This window comes from Dipodomys ordii, unplaced genomic scaffold, assembly GCF_000151885.1.
Source record: "Dipodomys ordii isolate 6190 unplaced genomic scaffold, Dord_2.0 Scaffold10, whole genome shotgun sequence".
NCBI lineage: Eukaryota > Metazoa > Chordata > Mammalia > Rodentia > Heteromyidae > Dipodomys > Dipodomys ordii.
In genome coordinates this window covers 23344804-23361365 of record NW_012267226.1, presented here as the reverse complement: position 1 = coordinate 23361365, position 16562 = coordinate 23344804, and the positions used below count along the sequence as shown (strand labels likewise).

The following is a 16562-nucleotide window of genomic DNA, read 5'->3' as shown; positions in this document are numbered from 1 at the left end:
CTCGGCGCGGCGGCTGCGCCACCCGGGCTCGGCCGGGCTCCCGGTGGAACGGACGGGAAGAATAACACCAAGCCCCAAGGGCGGCCTTCCCGCCGCGCGCCCCGAGGGCACAGGAGACCCGAGGGGAGCGGAGCCGCAGCCTCCCCCAGGGAGGCCCGCGCCGAGAGTCTGAGAGGCTGGGGGTGCAGATGGAGGGGAGACTTTTCTTTCCACGTTTTGAGTGAGAGTCCTCCCCCGGATTAGAGTGGCGGGGACCAGCGTGCCGCCATGCATGCAGTGATTCAGACTTGCACGAGTAGCTTGGCGTCTCTGTCCTTTGCGTTGCCAGGTGAAACCTGAAACTCTAGCTCACGCCTGCCATCCTAGCTACTCAGGAGGCTGAGATACAGGAAAGTCTGTGAGACTCTGATCTCCAATTAAGGAGCAGAGAACTGAAGTGGCGCTGTGGCTCAAAGTGATAGGAAGAGTGCAGGGACAGTGCCCAGGCCCTGAGTTCAAGACCTACAACTGGCAAACATAAACAAAACATAGCTGCTTCCTCATAGGTAGACTTTAGAAGTTGGCACAGATGATCGCTAACATCCCTTTACCCAACATTGCTAGGACTGAGAACGAAGACCACTAGAATTAGCAGTCTGCCCCCCAACTCTACCCAATGGCTTTGGGAAACCTGTACACACTGCACCCATCCTTGCATACCTTGGCTCACCTAACTGGAAAGCTCCAGAAGGGAGGGGGGCGGGGAATGTGTGGTGGCTGATGAAGAAAATGCAAGTTCACTTGGCTTGCATGGAATTGGAATACTGGAAATAAATTAGCGTTAATGTACTTCTTCTTTTCAAGCCATATTTGCATAGAACGCCCACAAAGTGCGGAAACAACTTTCTGAGGACCTTCTGTAGGAAAGGAAAGAGAAGTTCCCTTATTTCTTTCATTGTCACGTGATAGGTTTAAGCCCTCCACCTGCGGCTGAAGCAGCGTACAAAGCGATCTTCACTGCTTCCTTCACTCCCTGTGGCAGTGCTGTGGGTGGTGAGTCAGAGGAGACCGTGGACTCGGGGAGCAGCGAGGCGCAGCTCTTCGCTGACTCCAGTGTTGCCTGGCCTCTTCTAGACCCCTGTGGGCACACAGACCCCGTCCTAGCATTCATCCCCGATGCCCTCGGCTTTCCCGGCCTCCCCCTTCCGTTCAGCTCCTGTGCCTTCTGGACGGGCCTCTGCAGGCCTGCTCTTCCACAGCTCCCCATCTTGCCCGTTCCAGGCCCAGCAGCATAACTGTTCATCTGAGAGGCCAAATCATTTCAGGATGTTGACGTCTAAAAATAAGCCCATTCCTGACATCTTTTGTTTTGTTTTGTTTTGTTTTTTTGGTTGTGGGGCTTGAACTCTGGGCCTGGGTGCTGTCCCTCAGCTCTTCAGCTCAAGGCTAGCGCTCTACCACTTGAGTCACAGCGCCACTTATGGTTTTCTGGTGGGTTTTATTGGAGATAAGAGTCTCATGACTGTTTCTGCCTGGGCTGGTTTTGAACCGTGCTCCTCAGATCTCAGCCTCCTGAGTAGCTAGGATGACAGGTGTGAGCCACTGGGGGCCAGCAAATAACTTGTTTTTGTTGTTGTTGGTTGTGAGGCTTGAACTCAGGGCCTAGTGCGGTCCCTAGGTCAAAGCTAGTGCTGTACCACTTTGAGCCACAGCACCTCTCATTTATGACCTCTTTTGGTAATTATATTCTAATGAAGGCCTCTCACTGCAAAGGAAGTGTTCTAGAGCAAGCTTGGGAAAGGCAATGTGACAATGGACAGAGACTTGTGATAGCAGAAGAGTTGGTTCTCTTTGGTTAAATATAGCAGCCATTAACACAGCCTATTTTTCTTTCTCGGTTTTTTCCCCCCACAAATAATTAATAGGCTAAATCACCTTCGTGTGTGTCTGTGTGTGTGTCTCAGTCATGGGGCTTGAACTCTGAGCCTGGGCGCTGTCCCTCAGCTCTTCAGCTCAAGGCGAGCACTCTACCACTTGAGCCACAGCGCCACTTCTGGTTTTCTAGTGGTTTATTGGAGATAAGAGTCTCAAGGACTTTCATGCTTGGGCTGGCTTTGAACTGTGATCCTTAGATCTCAGCCTCCTGAGTAGCTAGGATGACAGGCGTGAGCCACTGGCACCCGGCTTGATCTTTCCATTTTTTAAAATGAATATGTTCTTTGTCCATGCTGGACGCCACATGAGTGTGCACACATGCACACGCACACACACGCGCACACACGCATGCGTTCCTTCTCACCAGACCCTGCCGGCAGACCCTCAGGGTCTTGTCCCCCGTGGGCACGGCGGCTGCACACAGCTTCCTTTTGTGAGCTGCCATGTCCCTGGCAGGTTCCGACGTGCAGATTTGTTCTGAACGCCGCGGAGCTCCTTCCGCCTCTGCCTGTCAGTGCCACCCACATTTGCGTTTGTTTTATTGCCAGCTGTGCCCCACTTTGGATTAAGCCTGATCTGAGATCTGGTACACTCGCCTTGCCCACGTGGGTCTGTGCGTCTGGAGGGCAGGACCTGTGAGGAAATCCCCGGGGGCACGCGAGGTGTGGCACTGTCTGACCTGCCTCGGGTTGGTGCCTTTCACCAGGCCTCACCCCCCCATTCCCCCCCTTTTCCTAAAGTGCAGATAGGGTGAGGTCTCCCGACAGCTTTAGAGAACTTGGAGTCTCAGACAACAAACAACACAAGGTCGCGTCCACCTTTCCAGACGCGTGTGCCAGGCGTGCCCAGAAGCAAGGAGCCGCGCCTCCCAGCAACACAGCGCCTGCCGCGCTGCTTGGCCCTGGGTGGAGGCCTGGAAGTGGTTAGAGCTCCGCCAGGTCCTTTCGCGCACACGCGCGTGTGGCCGTGGGTGTGGCAGGGTGGAAGGACTCTGTGGCTGGGGGTTGCTGGCTGGGAGCCAGCCCCGTGCCCCGCCTGGACGGGGAGATGGGGAGAGCGCCGTCCATCCACCCGTCCGTGCCCGTCCGTGCGTCCATCCGCCCGCGCGCGGGGCCCCGCCCCGCCTCACGCCTCCCTTCTCTGCCCCTCCTCCCTGTCCGCTCTGCAGCTGGGGTCTGCCTCCCCGTGTGTGTGGAGGTGCCCTCGGAGACGGAGGCGGTCCAGGGCGAGCCCATGAAGCTGCGCTGCATCTCCTGCATGAAGAGGGAGGAGGTGGAGGCCACCACGGTGGTCGAGTGGTTCTACAGGCCGGAGGGCGGTAAAGACTTCCTTGTATGTCCCGGCCTGTGCGGCCGCTCCCCGGCTCCCACGCGGCCTCTCTTCCTTCAGCTCAGCCGCGGGCAGGCAGAGGCAGCCTGGCTGGGAGGAGGGAGGCAGCCCTGCTTAGAGCTGGGTGTGCTAGCGCCTGTCCTGTGGCCTCTGGTCTGTCCCATCCTCCCCGCAGTCCCCCGGGAGGTGGTTAGGGAACGCAGAACAGAGCAGAGCAGAGCCTCCCTGTAGACGCAGCGCAGGCTGCCCGCTCCCCCCCCCCCGCCCCGCCCCAGACAGCGCTATGCCCGCACCCCGCCCGCGCCCCGCCGCGCCCATCATCCTAGCTGCTCAGGAGGCTGAGATCTGAGGATGGCGGCTTCGAGCCAGCCCACACGGGAAAGTCCAGCAAAAAGCTGGAGGTAGAGGTGTGGCCTAAGTGGTCAAGCACCAGTCTTGAGCTGAAAAGCCCAGGGACAGCGCCCAGCCATTTTGGCAGTGCCCTTTACCTTCCTGGCCGAGCAGGAAATGGAGACCTCGCCGGGGAAATCCCGCTGGTCCAGCCGCAGCTGGTGCGCGCCCTTCGGGGGCACGGGGGCACGGGTCCTTCGGAAAACGCAGGCCCAACATGAAAACCCTGAGGTTCAGATGTCCAGGGGCAGCGGGGGACCCTGGGTCCTGCCCTGGCCAGGCCAGCTGCCGCCTGTCCCAGGGCCAGCCAGGCTGGGCCGCCATGCCTCCCGCCCCGCCTCCTGCTCTGCCTCCTGCGGCCCCTCCTCTGCTCCTGCTCCTGGGCCCCCCGGAAAGCACCAGCCACCTTCCCTCCTTCCCCCTTCTCCCCTGGCTTTTCCTGCCAGGCCTTCCCCACTCACCCGTCCCCACCTCTCCCCTGTGGGTCACGTGTCCCAACACCTGTCTGCCTCCTTTCCGCTACCGTTCCACCCCTGCCGCAGTGTGGCTCTCCTGGGGACATGGCCCCTTCTGCCCGTCCCACCTTTCCTTCATGCCCCACCCCCGCCCTCCGCCCCCTCCCCCCTGCCCCTGCCCCCTCTCCTGGCTCCACCTGCCCCGCTCCTCTGCTGCAGATCTTTGAGTATCGGAATGGCCACCAGGAGGTGGAGAGCCCCTTCCAGGGGCGGCTGCAGTGGAACGGGAGCAAGGACCTGCAGGACGTGTCCATCACCGTGCTCAACGTCACCCTCAACGACTCGGGGCTCTACACCTGCAACGTGTCCCGCGAGTTCGAGTTTGAGGCGCATCGGCCCTTTGTGAAGACCACGCGGCTGATTCCCCTCCGGGTCACGGAGGAAGGTGAGGCGGAGGGCCGGCCGGTGGGGGGCGGAGGGGGGGAACCTGGCGGACGCTGCGGGCTGGCAGGAGGCCCTGCCTCACCACCGCCCCTCTGCCCCGCCAAGGCTTGGAGGACAGCGGGGCCGCGAGCCAGCCGGGGCCTGCGTGGACGCTCAGAGAAGCGTGGGGTTATCTACAAGTTCTCTCCCTTCCCACCTGGAGCCAGCGACAGCGCCAAAGCAGTGCTCTCAGGGTTCAGCAAGCCCAGAGCCAGATGCAGTAGTTCATTTTTATTTCTTGGGGTAGTGGGACTTGAGTTCGTGCCCGTGCTTGCTAGTCGAGCCTCGGCCCGGCCCTCGCCGCTGTCACTGCTTTTCAGGCAGGGCTCGTGGGGCTGGCTTTGCACTGTGGCTCCCGCCTCGCTCTCCCGTACTGAGAACGGGGTGCCCCAGGCCGACACCACACCCGCCCTTCACGCTGGGCTTCTTAGAACACACACTTTCTGATTCTGTAGAATTTGCATCGTGCAGCAGACCGCCCGGGATGCTGGCGCTGTGAGAACGCGCTCTGAACCATCTTTTTTTGGCTTTGGCGTCTGGCTTTCTCTGCAGCAATCATCAGCCTTCGTCACCTGTGGCATTTTTCTTCCCATATCTCCATTCTTGGCTGGAAGTGACCCTCGAGAGCTGTCCGAGGGTACTGTCTGCAGACGCCTCTGGCTGCGTCCGTGTCTGTGAGCCGGTGGCTCTCGCAGCACCCCAACACAGTCCAAGCCCAGAACCCAGGCAGGACGCCCAGCTCTTCATTCCCTCCTGTAGTCTCGCCAGCGGGCCCAGGCGCTGTACTTCCAGCTCCTTGCAAATGTGTCTTCACACGCCAGCGTGTGATCAGCTCAACCAGGGGCCGCTCACAGCGGCCGCTCAGTCATGTCCTTAGCATGTTCCTAGCATGTTCTTAGCATCATGGCTGCACTTAGACATAGAAGGGTGAGCTCATTGTAGCCTGGGTCATGAAAAAAAGCAAGTGAGGTCAAAGTCAGCATCCTGCCTGGAGCAGTGACCCAGGAACCCTGACCTCCGGGACGCAGTCGATGTTTTTAATTTGTGGTAAAAATAAAGAGGTGAAGGTTGTCCCGTCCTGAGAGTGAATGGCAGAGAAGATGCAGGTACACCAAGATTAAAGTGGAAGGTGGATCCCTTATGGAGGCAGAAAATGCTGAGAGCACCCGCGTGAGGGGGGTCCCTGCCCCTCTCCGTGTCCGCAGGGCGCGGCTGGCGGCTCTCTGGAGTATGGAGTAGCTTCTCTTCAAAAGTTCCATTCCTCTCCTGTTTACTTCGCCCGCTCCTCTCTGGGGACCGGAGCCTGGCGCCCTCTGCTGTTCAACCTCCGGAACTGTAGGCTGCGGCCTTCTAGATCTAGGTAGATGCCACTCCGAGGCCTTTGCCTCCAGAGGCCCCCTGGCCCTGGGGAAGTGAGCTAGCCAGGCAGCCTTGGGTAAGAAGAGAGGGGAGACAGGGTTGTTATTAGAACCTCAGAGCTGCTCGGATGGTTCAGTTGGAAAGAAGTGTGGAGGATCCCCGGGAGACTCAAAGCTGCAGGTGCGAACTCAGTGGGTTGGGTGCTGTCTGTCATGTTTAGGTTAAAACACCCCCCTCTCTCCGGACTGGGGGAGGGGGCTCTGGGGCTGTGAGGGAGGGGCTGGCTCACGGGTGTGAAAGGGAGAGAGAGGCGGAGGCAGAATCCATTTACCCACCCCAGCCGCCTGCCCTCCTCCCTCCTCCCACCGCCACCCACCTTCTGTTTGTCTTCTCCTTTCTTCCCTGCTGTCCTTGTGGTCCCTTGGCAGCCTCCCATGGGACCCTCCCCGTCCCCCGGTTGCTCAGAGGTGGCGACCCCATCTCCCCCATCCCCCATCCCTGGGCCTTTCTGTTCAAGTTGGACTCTTCCTGGCCTTAGGCTCTTGGCTCCTGTTCTGAATAGAAATCTGAAGCCTCTTTATCTAGAGGAACGGAAACCACTGAGAAGGGGCATGGAGGCATGGCTCACGGGGGTAGAACACCTGCCCAACAAGCACAAGGTCCTACGTTCAAACCCTAGTGCACCACTAAGAAAAACCACCCCCTGAGAACAGCTTCCGGGGTGGAACCCTGAATGAAGCAGCCAGTGAGAGCCAGTGAAAGCTCCAGCTCCTTTAGTGTTGATGCTCAGTGAAGCCAGACTTAGCCCACACCAGTGCCCACACCAGTGCCCGCACCAGTGCCCGCACCAGTGCCCACACCAGTGCTCACACCAGTGCCCACACCAGTGCCCACACCAACGCCCACACCTGTGCTCACACCTGTGCTCACACCAGTGCTCACACCTGTGCCCACACCTGTAAGCCTAGCTATTCAGGAGGCTGAGATCTGAGGATCAAAGTTAAAGCCAAAAAATCCAAGGGACTATCTCCAGCTAACCAGTATAAAAAGTACTGGCTTGAGGCCTGGCTGGAGTGGGAAAGCACCAGCTGTGAGCAAGCAGCCAGACGAGAGGAGGCGGCGCCGAGTTCAGGCCCCAGTACTGGCGCACACAGAACAGGCCCCGCGGCAGATATGGGCATGTGGGACACACTCGATCTGAATCTCCTCCTCCTCCTCCTCGCAGCTGGGGAGGACTTCACCTCTGTGGTCTCGGAGATCATGATGTACATCCTGCTGGTCTTCCTCACCTTGTGGCTGCTCATTGAGATGATATACTGCTACAGAAAGGTCTCGAAGGCCGAGGAGGCAGCCCAAGAGAACGCGTGAGTGCAGAGCCGCCCAAGTCACGGTGAGAGCTGTCGGGGCGAGGAGGCGGCTGGCAGCCGTCAGGACAGCCCACACGCAGCAACACCGTCGCCCCCATTTACAGAGGAGCAACAGCAAAGGGGGCGAGTTGCCTGCAGACCCTTGCCAGCCCATCCCTGCCGCACGCTGGCCTGCGTGTAGCCAGTGAGGGGAGGACCAGCCGCTGCCGCCGCCCCGCAGCCCCCCGCCCCGGCCCATACAGTCTCCAGCAGCAGGCAGGGGTCAAGTGGCCCGCTGGGGTTGGGCACAGTGAATGGAGACGGTGGGATTTGAACCTAGTCTCCCTGTCCCTCGCATCCATTGCCACTCCTTGTGTGGGGTCAGCTGGTTCCTCCAGGGCGCTACCTCGAGTCCCACGTTCTTCCCTTAGAACCTCGAGGCCACTGAAGACCCCACCCAGGGGCTGTAAACTTCTCCTGTCCAGCCCACACCTCCCTCGTTCCACCAAGACCCCGGGTCCCTCAAGAGCACATGCGAGAAATGAGGGACACGAGAGGGAAGGGTCTAAGGGACCACGCTGGCAGGCTGAGCGGGGAGAGGAAAGACAGAAAAGAACTCAGGCAACAGCCTGGAACGCCAGGGCTGGTAACACCTGGAGATGTGTGTGAAGCGCTGCGCACGACGATGCACACGCAGCTGTAGTCCTGGCTACGCAGGAGGCTGGGATCTGAGCGTTACGGCTTGAACCTAGCCTGGGCAGAAGAGCCCATTTGACTCTTACTTCCAACTAACCAGCAAAAGGCCAGAAGCAGAGGTATGACTCAAATGGTAGAATGCAAAGCCAAGGGAGAGCGCAAGACCCAGAGTTCAAGGCCTAGTACTGGCACTAAGTCATAAATAAATAAAACCCTTTTTACACGATATCTATGACCTCAGGAAAGTAAAAAAAAAAATATGTGATCAGATACACATAAAAAAATTATGCTGAGGGGCTGGGAAGGTGGCTCAGTGGTAGAGCGCTTGCCTTGCATGCCTGAGGCCCTGAGTTCGATTCCTCAGCACCACATAAGCAAAAAGAAAAAAGCCAGAAGTGGCGCTGTGGCTCAAGTGGTAGAGCGCTAGCCTTGAGCTGAAGAGCTGAGGGACAGTGCCCAGGCCCAGAGTTCAGGCCCCACGACCGGACCCAAAAAAAAAAGAAAAAAAATTATGCTGAAACAGGCTGTGATTTCTTAATTGCTTAGATTTTGGTGCTCGAGCAGGAAATGCTCATGTTTAGACAGGAAGTACCCAGGCTTAGGAAGTACCTAGATTGGGTCCATACAGGAAACAGAATTGGAACTAAGACCCTCAGAAGAACCAGAATCCCAGAGAGCTGTGACCCATCCACAGCGACCAGAGGCAAGTCCAGGAAATTTACCCTGACTCCACATAGAAGCATAAAAGAGTCTGGAGAATTAGTGACCAGAAGCGTGGCCTCACGGAACTTGGATTTTAGTTGATAGGACTCCTGTGATCCAGGCAGCTCTGAGATGAGGAACTCGGGGGAAGCGTCTCAGGCAGTGCCATGGTGCGTCTCCTGGACACACGGGAAAAGTCATTCTTCCCAGACCATCTCACAGTTTGCTCCCAGACTGATACCTGTAGGCCCATGTCAGTCTGATCCACGAGCAAGCCACGCTCTCCTCCCTGCCTGCCCCGTAGGTCTGACTCTCCTCCCTGCCTGCCCCGTAGGTCTGACTCCCCTCCCTGCCCGCCCTGTAGGTCTGACTCTCCTCCCTGCCCGCCCTGTAGGTCTGACTCTCCTCCCTGCCCGCCCTGTAGGTCTGACTCTCCTCCCTGCCCGCCCTGTAGGTCTGACTACCTTGCCATCCCGTCGGAGCACAAGGAGAACGCCGCGGTCCCCGTGGAGGAATAGCGCCAGGGCCTCGCGGTGGCTCCAGGTGACTAGGACATGGCGGGGAGGGGACTGCGGGGTCTCTGCTGCCTGGGGCACCCGCAGCCCCAGTGACTTCACGTCTGGCTCCTTAGGCCAGGTCCTCCCCACCCTTGAGGTTCTTTGGTCGATGCTCAGGTGTCCAGTCCTTCAGGGGTGACCTTCAGGGGTGACCTGAGCCGTGGGGAAACCTCATGCCCACCCCTCCCCCGCCTCCCCAGCATCCGATCCTCGCCTGCTCCCTCTCTGAGCACAGCATGTTTGGATTCCACCGGGGCCGGAAGTTCTCAGTGAGTTGTTTTGTCGTTGGTAGGTGACCTCCGCACCCGGGTTCAAGAGGTGGAGGGCAGCAGGAGGCGCAGCCCAGCCCGCCCTCGCTGCAGCCGCACCCCTCCCTGCCCACGCGGCGTGCACCCACCGCATCTGACCGTTCACTCCTGACCTCCCCCTCCGTCAGCACCCCACTCAGTCAAGACTCTGCCACCACGGAGGAGCCAGCATTTTCCATGGACTCAACCTCATCCTCTCCTGCCTTTTCCAGCCGGATTTCTCCCGTGGGCAGCCAGTGCTGCAGAAGTGCTGGAGGGTAGAGCGTCCCTCCGCTCCCCCGGCCGGGGCGGCTCTGCCTCCATTGCTGCAGGAGATGGACGCAGGCAGTGACTCGGCCGGGTCAAAGCAAAAGCCTGCTGTGTACCGGGGCACTGTGAGGTCGAGTGTCCCCAGTTCACGGCCCACGTGGCTACAGCTCCAGAGAGAAGCATGCCTCTCTAGGCTCTCCTTCTATACGGACTGAGGTGTTCTCTGGAGCTTAGTACTCCAGCACTAGAGCCCGACCGGTCTCTGGAGACCTGGACTCCGTCCTGAGGCACCAAGGACGAAGGGCAATTTAAGGAGCTCGTCGGAGTCACATGACACCGTTCTGATCTTGTTTGGATTTCTCTCTGTCCTTACAGAGAGCAGAGAAACAGTGGGAAAAATATTAGTCAACCTCATTTTCACTTTAGAGACTGATCCAAGGGCAACACCCTTCACACCCGGCGATGAGAGAGGGGAGGGGGGTCTTAGAGGATGCCAGATGGCAGTGTCTGAGGCCCGGCCAGAGCCTGCCCCTCGGAGCTGGGAGATTTATACACAAGGCCATTTTCCTTGGGCTTTGGGCTGCATGTAACAAGCTCATTTTCTTTCCATCTCTTCCATCCCAGAGATGTCCTTGAAATGAGACCCCACACACATAAGTCGGAAGGAAATACTGCAATAAATCCAAAACCCTTAATAGGAATTTTCCACGCTATCCTTCGGAGACTGGGGATAGACTGTTACAGTAGGAAACAAGTCTGGTTAGCACAGGTTTACCTAGTCACAACCGGTCCAGCAAGCTCTTCCTTTCCACGCCACTTCCGCTTGGTTCCGGTGGACCGGGCATGTAGCTTGTAGTGAGGTGGTCTGCATGACTGCTTTTCTCTTCCTGCTTTCTTTGTGCACGTGCTTGCTTAGCTGCACTGGGGTTTCAACTCGGGGCCTCAAGCTTGCTCTGCTTGCTTGTTTGCCTGGCACCCAACCATTTGAGCCTTGAATCCAGCCCAACTTTTTGTCAGTTATTTTGGAGGTGGCATCTTGCAGATTTTCCTTCCCGGGCTGGGCCTTGGATCCTCTAGATCTCAGCCTTCTGAGTAGCTCAGATTACAGGTGTGAGCCACCAGTTCCGGGCCTTTTTTTTTTTTAAAGCCCCTCCCCAATGTCTTCAAAGTGATTTCTAATGAAGCTGAATGATACGCATTGTTTATCCAAGTTATCTTTCTCTTCCTTTTTCTGACTCTTCGACCCCTCGCGTCGTTGATGCTGTCATTGGAGCGTATGGCTTGTGAGGCCATTTTATGCCTCTGCAGTGGCCTCTTGGGATGGACGTTAATGAACACGCAGTGGAGATGAGGACGTTAAGCAGCTTTACTGAATCGTGACACTAGAGAATCAGCAGAGCCGGAATCAGCCTTCTCACCTCCAGCCTGGCTTGCCTCTGCCCACACACTGCCGCCTCCTGCCCCTCTCTGTCACGGCCACCGAGCTCTTCGCTGCCTTTGCTTCGCCGCCAGCCTTCACCCTCCTCTTCCCCTCCCCCACCGCTGCGCGGCGTGCTGGACGGCAGGACGATGCCGGACAGAGTCCATCTCCTTCTCGGTGTCCGAGTTGGGTTTGCGCTTCATCTCTCCAGAGCTGCAGCTCAACTCCTCCCCAGAGCCTTGACCGTGACGATAAATCACCAGCCTATTTAAGTCTTCACCCTTCTCCCTCTGCCCCATATTCCTGCACAAGGCCCAGCTACACATGTGCGGCTCTGAAAGCTTCGTCTGGCATGCGGTTGCTAATCGAAGGGCTTAGAAGCCATTGTGAACCCCACCTGTCGTCCTGACGCTGGGACTTCCCAAGGCTGATTCTCAACACAGCTCAGCCAGGGCCACGCGGAGCTGGGGGTGGCGCTGCCCAACCCACTGCCTCACCGCCGCCAACGTGACCCGCTGGGCTCCAAGGCCGCTGGCCTCTTGGGCCTCCACTGTCAGCGCAGCCTGGTGGCAGAGCTCCGACCTCGGGTGGGAAGACCTGGCAGCCAGCGCCCGTCCTTCCCCCAGCCTCCATTTCCAGTTTGTTTACCTTTACCTTTCCATTCTCCATCTCCAACCATTTGCATATAGAGTTTTTTTTTCTTCAAGGTGTTTTTGGGCGTGCCTTTGATGTCAGACTAGCACTGTGAGTAGCAAAGGAAAATTCCCAAGGAGGAAATACGCTGAAAAATATGTCCCACAGTGAATGGCGAAGGGGAGGAGAAAGTACTGTCTCCTTCTAGTCCTACACAGGACAATAAAAACATGTGTCAGGAAGAATAGTACACGCCAGTCGTCCCAGCTAATCGGGAAGCTGAGGCAGGAGGAAAGCTGGAGCCCACAAGTTAGAGGTAAACCTTGCAAAACAGCCTTGTCCAACACAGGAGGTGAGGGAGAGAGGAGAGCAAAGCAAAGAGAGAAGGCTGTGCCGAGAGCCTTGCCGGAAGGAGGGTCAAGAGCTAACTTTTCAGACACGTCTTTGACCATCCCCTTTCCTGGTAAGCGGAAGAGTAATGGGAGGAGAAAACAACAGAAACCTCTGCCCCCCCTCCCCCTGCAAACAGATGGGAGCCCCGGCTCCGTGGCCTCCTGTGGCCGCTGGACATGGGTCCCGATAGTGCTTGGAGTGCCTGATATCGGCCTTCCCACCCTCCACTCCCCCGACTTCATCCAGCACCCACCCGTCTACACCCGAAGATTCTGGGCGTGAAAATGCCACCATCCAAACCCTACTTCATCCCTCCGGTACCATGGTAGACGGTGAGCAAGTCTGACCACAACTCTGGCGCAGGCCGGCTGCACCGCGGAGCCCGAGTTGCTCCGTCCTTGCTCCCTGCGTCCACGCTGCTGGCTGGACGGGCAGGGTGCCGGTGGGTACGGGCAGGGTGCGGCGGGTGCGGGCAGGGTGCTGGTGGGTACGGGCAGGGTGCGGCGGGTGCGGGCAGGGTGCTGGTGGGTACGGGCAGGGTGCGGCAGGTGCAGGGGGTAGGGCAGGGCGGGAAGGGAGGTCACCCTGACCAGTGCTTGTGAACCACCATCATCAAACACAACTAGCAAACTCGGCATGGCGGTAGATGGAACCTTCCCTCCTGGTCGCCCCACGGCACCTCCTGCATTTCCTACCCCAGAAACATTGCGAGACCACCCATGCCCACAGCCTAACGCTGCTCGTAGTGTGTTCTTTCAATAACCTTCCTGTTCTCAATAAAGCGGGCTCTGGCTCTGCTGTGCTCTGTGTGTGTGTCTGCTGCGTAGACTCTGGCGCCCCTCAGCACCTCATGGGACCCCGTGCTAGACTCCAGCCCCTCCCCCCACCCAGCACCTACACCCTATGAGCACACCCAGAGAACGGAAACACTCCCTAGTCTACCAGGAAACATGGCTCTGTGTGATCTTGCCTATTCCCTTTCCCTCCTCTACTGAGATTCAGAAGAACACAGGAGACATCATCTCACCCAGCATCAACTTTGCTGACCCGGTGGTAGACGCCACTGGTGAGGGAACTCAGGGAGATGGGGGGCAGGGCTCTCGTCTCTGCTTCCCGAGGCGCATAATGCAAGGCAAAGTGTCTCCTGATTTCTCTTGTCCTGGAAGTGCCAAGATCCCCCAAAGGGAAAAAGTACGACAGGAAATGGGATTCCGCCACCACAGCTCTTACAGTAGCCCAGACTGAGCCGAAACAAAATCAGTCTGGGTGTGATGGCTCATGGCTGGAACTGAGGCTGCAGGGGAGGCTCAGATGGGGAACATGTCACCGACTCCCAAGCAGTCAGGCTGGGCACAGTGGTGTGCTGCTGCGTCCGGGCTGCACAGGAGGTGTAAACAGGCGGATCACGGTCCAGGTCAGCCAGGCACCGATGCCAGACCCTATTTGAAAAACAGTAAGAACAGAAAGGGCCGTGGACGTCATTCAGGTGGCTGCCTGGCCGGAGCGAGGCCGCAGTCACACGTGCTGCCGAAGAACATCTTCAACACACCAGGGTGTGGGCGGCGCTATGCGGCCCCGGCGGGCCCGGCGCACAGGCGCGCACGCCAGGAACACGCGCCACGAGGACCGCGGCCACACGAGAAACCACGCGCGCCGCCCGCGCGCGATTCAGTGCTCTGCTCTTTAGTTCACGCTGCGCGGCCACGGCGCGGCGCCTCACCGAGGTTTGGCTTCCCCGGCCTCACGCACAGCGCCGGCCACGCGCACAGCGCCGTGCACAGCGCCGGCCTCGCGCACAGCGCCGGCCTCGCGCACAGCGCCGGCCTCGCGCACAGCGCCGGCCTCGCGCACAGCGCCGGCCTCGCGCACAGCGCCGGCCACGCGCAGTGCCAACCAGACAACTTACTGCCACCGACCGCGTTCTTCCCCGTCCGGGGCCGGGGTGAGGGTGGGCGCTGGTCCCTCTCCTCACCCCCCCCCCCACGCCGCCCCGTCAGCGTGGCTCAGGGGCCGCCACGGCTGCTCACCCGGTCCTCCCCACCGCGGAGCCCAGGCTGAGTGAGGGCAGAGCACCGCGGTGGGGAAGACGGCGTGGTCCCTGCAGACAGTGGTCTGGCCCTGGGTGCAGGGAGGGAAATGTGGGTGCCACACATACTGGTTGGCAAAACGGGGGGGTCCCCGTGCAGCTGCGCACACGGTGTGGGGGGGTCCCCGTGCAGCTCCGCACACGGTGTGTGTGGGGGTCACTGTGCAGCTGCGCACACGGTGTGTGTGGGGGTCCCCGTGCAGCTGCGCACACGGTGTGTGGGGGGTATCACCGTGCAGCTCCGCACACGGTGTGTGGGGGGGTCCCCGTGCAGCTCCGCACACGGTGTGTGTGGGGGTCACTGTGCAGCTGCGCACACGGTGTGTGTGGGGGTCCCCGTGCAGCTGCGCACACGGTGTGTGGGGGGTATCACCGTGCAGCTCCGCACACGGTGTGGGGGGGTATCACCGTGCAGCTCCGCACACGGTGCCCGCGCCCGGGGCCAGTCCCATCACAGAGCCAGCCGTACCACCTGGCTCGCTGCGACGTCTCTGGTGTGGAGAGAAGCGAGAAGGCCCGGGGCGGAGGTGGCCATGTCCTTCCACCCTCCGTGCGGCGGGGAGAGCAGCCGGCTGGCCACACGCCGTCACAAGACCCCTGAGCGGTCGCCCCGGACACAAGCCCGGAGCGGACGGAACCCCCGGCCGGCTGGAGCAGGGGGAGGCGACGAGCAGAGGACGCGCTGCCGGCTCACTCTGCAAAGCAGGACGGGCAGACAGCCTTCCAGAAAAAATCCAAAGCCAGAACCATCCCAACTCGTGGGCCCAGAATGAATGTTCTGGAAAGATAAGGGATCGGCCAGCCTGCTGGAAGTTGGGGGTGGGGATGGTTGTTCCGAGGCCGGGAGACGGGTAGGGTGGAGTTGGGAGGAGGTCCTTGGGGATTCCTGCAGGCCAGGACAGGGCCTGAGGGAGATTCCCCCAGGGCCAGTCCCAGACCCCGGCAGACGGGGCGGGCGGTGGCCGGGCACCGGGCAGCACAACACAGAAAGGGCCCTCCCTCTTGGACCACGGCAGGGTAGGGCCCAGGGCCCATCATTTTCCCAGGACCTCACCCTACAGACTCGCCCCAACGCACGTAGACTATGGGCCACATTCCCTCGAGGGCCTACACCAACCGCAGGACTTTGAGCCCAGAGAGGACGGCGAGGCTGGGCATGGCTTCACACCACTCTGCCCTCTGCCGTGAGGAGCTATGGCGCGACGAGACTTCACGATGCTGAGATGGAGGATGGGCTCATCCCTGATAGTGCTCTTCTGTCCCCGACCCTCTCCTCCCAGTCCCTCGCCAAAGGAAGAAGAAACGCCTTCCCAGGTCGACAGACGGCGGCTCTGGCGTCTGCTGCGGGGCCTCCCAAGCCCTCCAGCCCCCGAGCACAGCGCCTAGCCACTCCGCTTCTGGGACACCCACACGCTGCGCAAGCTTCCACCCCAGAGAGGCCGGCCTCCGCCTGTCACCGCGGACACTGCAGCTGACCACAGCGCCCGGCTCAGCGCCAGGCGGCTGGCCTTGCGGTCCTGGGACGAGGTGGTCCCCTCGTCCCGGGAGGCAGAGGAGCTGTCTACACGGCCAGCTGCTGGGAGGCGGGTCGGGCCGATCCCGCCATAGTCAGCCGGAATGGAAGTCTATAATTCTGGAGCTGTGCTTCATCTGGTTAGAAACTGCACATTAGGACTGAGCGCAGCCTCTCGAACATTCTCCCACACGAATCCTCACAGGGAGAGGTCTGCGGGGCCTTCAGCATTCCTCCATTATTAACTACAACTAAAATAAAAGCCGGTGGCCGGCAGGCGCTCACCCTGGCAGGGCTGACCCAGGCTTGTCTGCAGGAGAGACTGAGCCTTCTCCTCACAACTCACTGCCTAAGGGAGGAAATCGGTTTCGCGGGGGAACGCATACTTCTTGTGTTTTCTGGTTTCAAAGCCAAAACAAGGCTGCGGCTGCGGCACGGGTGGAGCGCCGAGGGTTCGCGCCCCTGAACGGCCATCACGATAATAACGAAAACCACAGAGAAATCTCACAAGAGATCCATGGTGTTTTTTAAAGGAGACACACCCTAGATACACACATCACTCCTGGGGTTCTGGGGTTCAAACCACCAGCTCCTCTGACACCCGAGCGGGCCGTGCAGGCAGCAGGGCTCCGTGGCCAACGCTGCTCCCGCCACCCCCTCCCCCCACGCACACACCCACTTTACGCCATTCTGTAGGACTCACGTCATCTTTAATAATGAGGCTCAGTG

The 16562-nt window shown here is 59.5% G+C and overlaps 1 protein-coding gene across 2 annotated transcripts; it reads left to right on the top strand.

The window, feature by feature from the left end:
- The first annotated feature begins 3082 nt into the window (after positions 1 to 3082).
- On the top strand, positions 3083 to 9649 carry Scn3b (sodium channel, voltage gated, type III beta subunit). 2 transcript variants are annotated; one of them, XM_013009661.1, is made up of 5 exons: positions 3083 to 3246; positions 4308 to 4533; positions 7156 to 7294; positions 9129 to 9217; positions 9524 to 9649. In XM_013009661.1, exons 1-4 carry the CDS (start codon positions 3148 to 3150, stop codon positions 9190 to 9192), a joined length of 528 nt encoding a protein of 175 aa, XP_012865115.1. In that variant the 5' UTR covers positions 3083 to 3147; the 3' UTR covers positions 9193 to 9217; positions 9524 to 9649. The 2 variants fall into 2 exon arrangements, with proteins under 2 accessions (XP_012865115.1, XP_012865114.1); XM_013009660.1 differs by having other exon boundaries at positions 9129 to 9649.
- The last annotated feature ends 6913 nt before the right edge of the window (positions 9650 to 16562 follow it).

Bases quoted from the DNA above. Each gene is read 5' to 3' on its own strand.
- Scn3b (XM_013009661.1), top strand. From the start codon at position 3,148: ATGAAGCTGCGCTGCATCTCCTGCATGAAGAGGGAGGAGGTGGAGGCC. The intron at 3,247-4,307 runs GTATGTCCCGGC...CCTCTGCTGCAG, and splicing joins AGGGCGGTAAAGACTTCCTT to ATCTTTGAGTATCGGAATGG. The intron at 4,534-7,155 runs GTGAGGCGGAGG...TCCTCCTCGCAG, and splicing joins CCTCCGGGTCACGGAGGAAG to CTGGGGAGGACTTCACCTCT.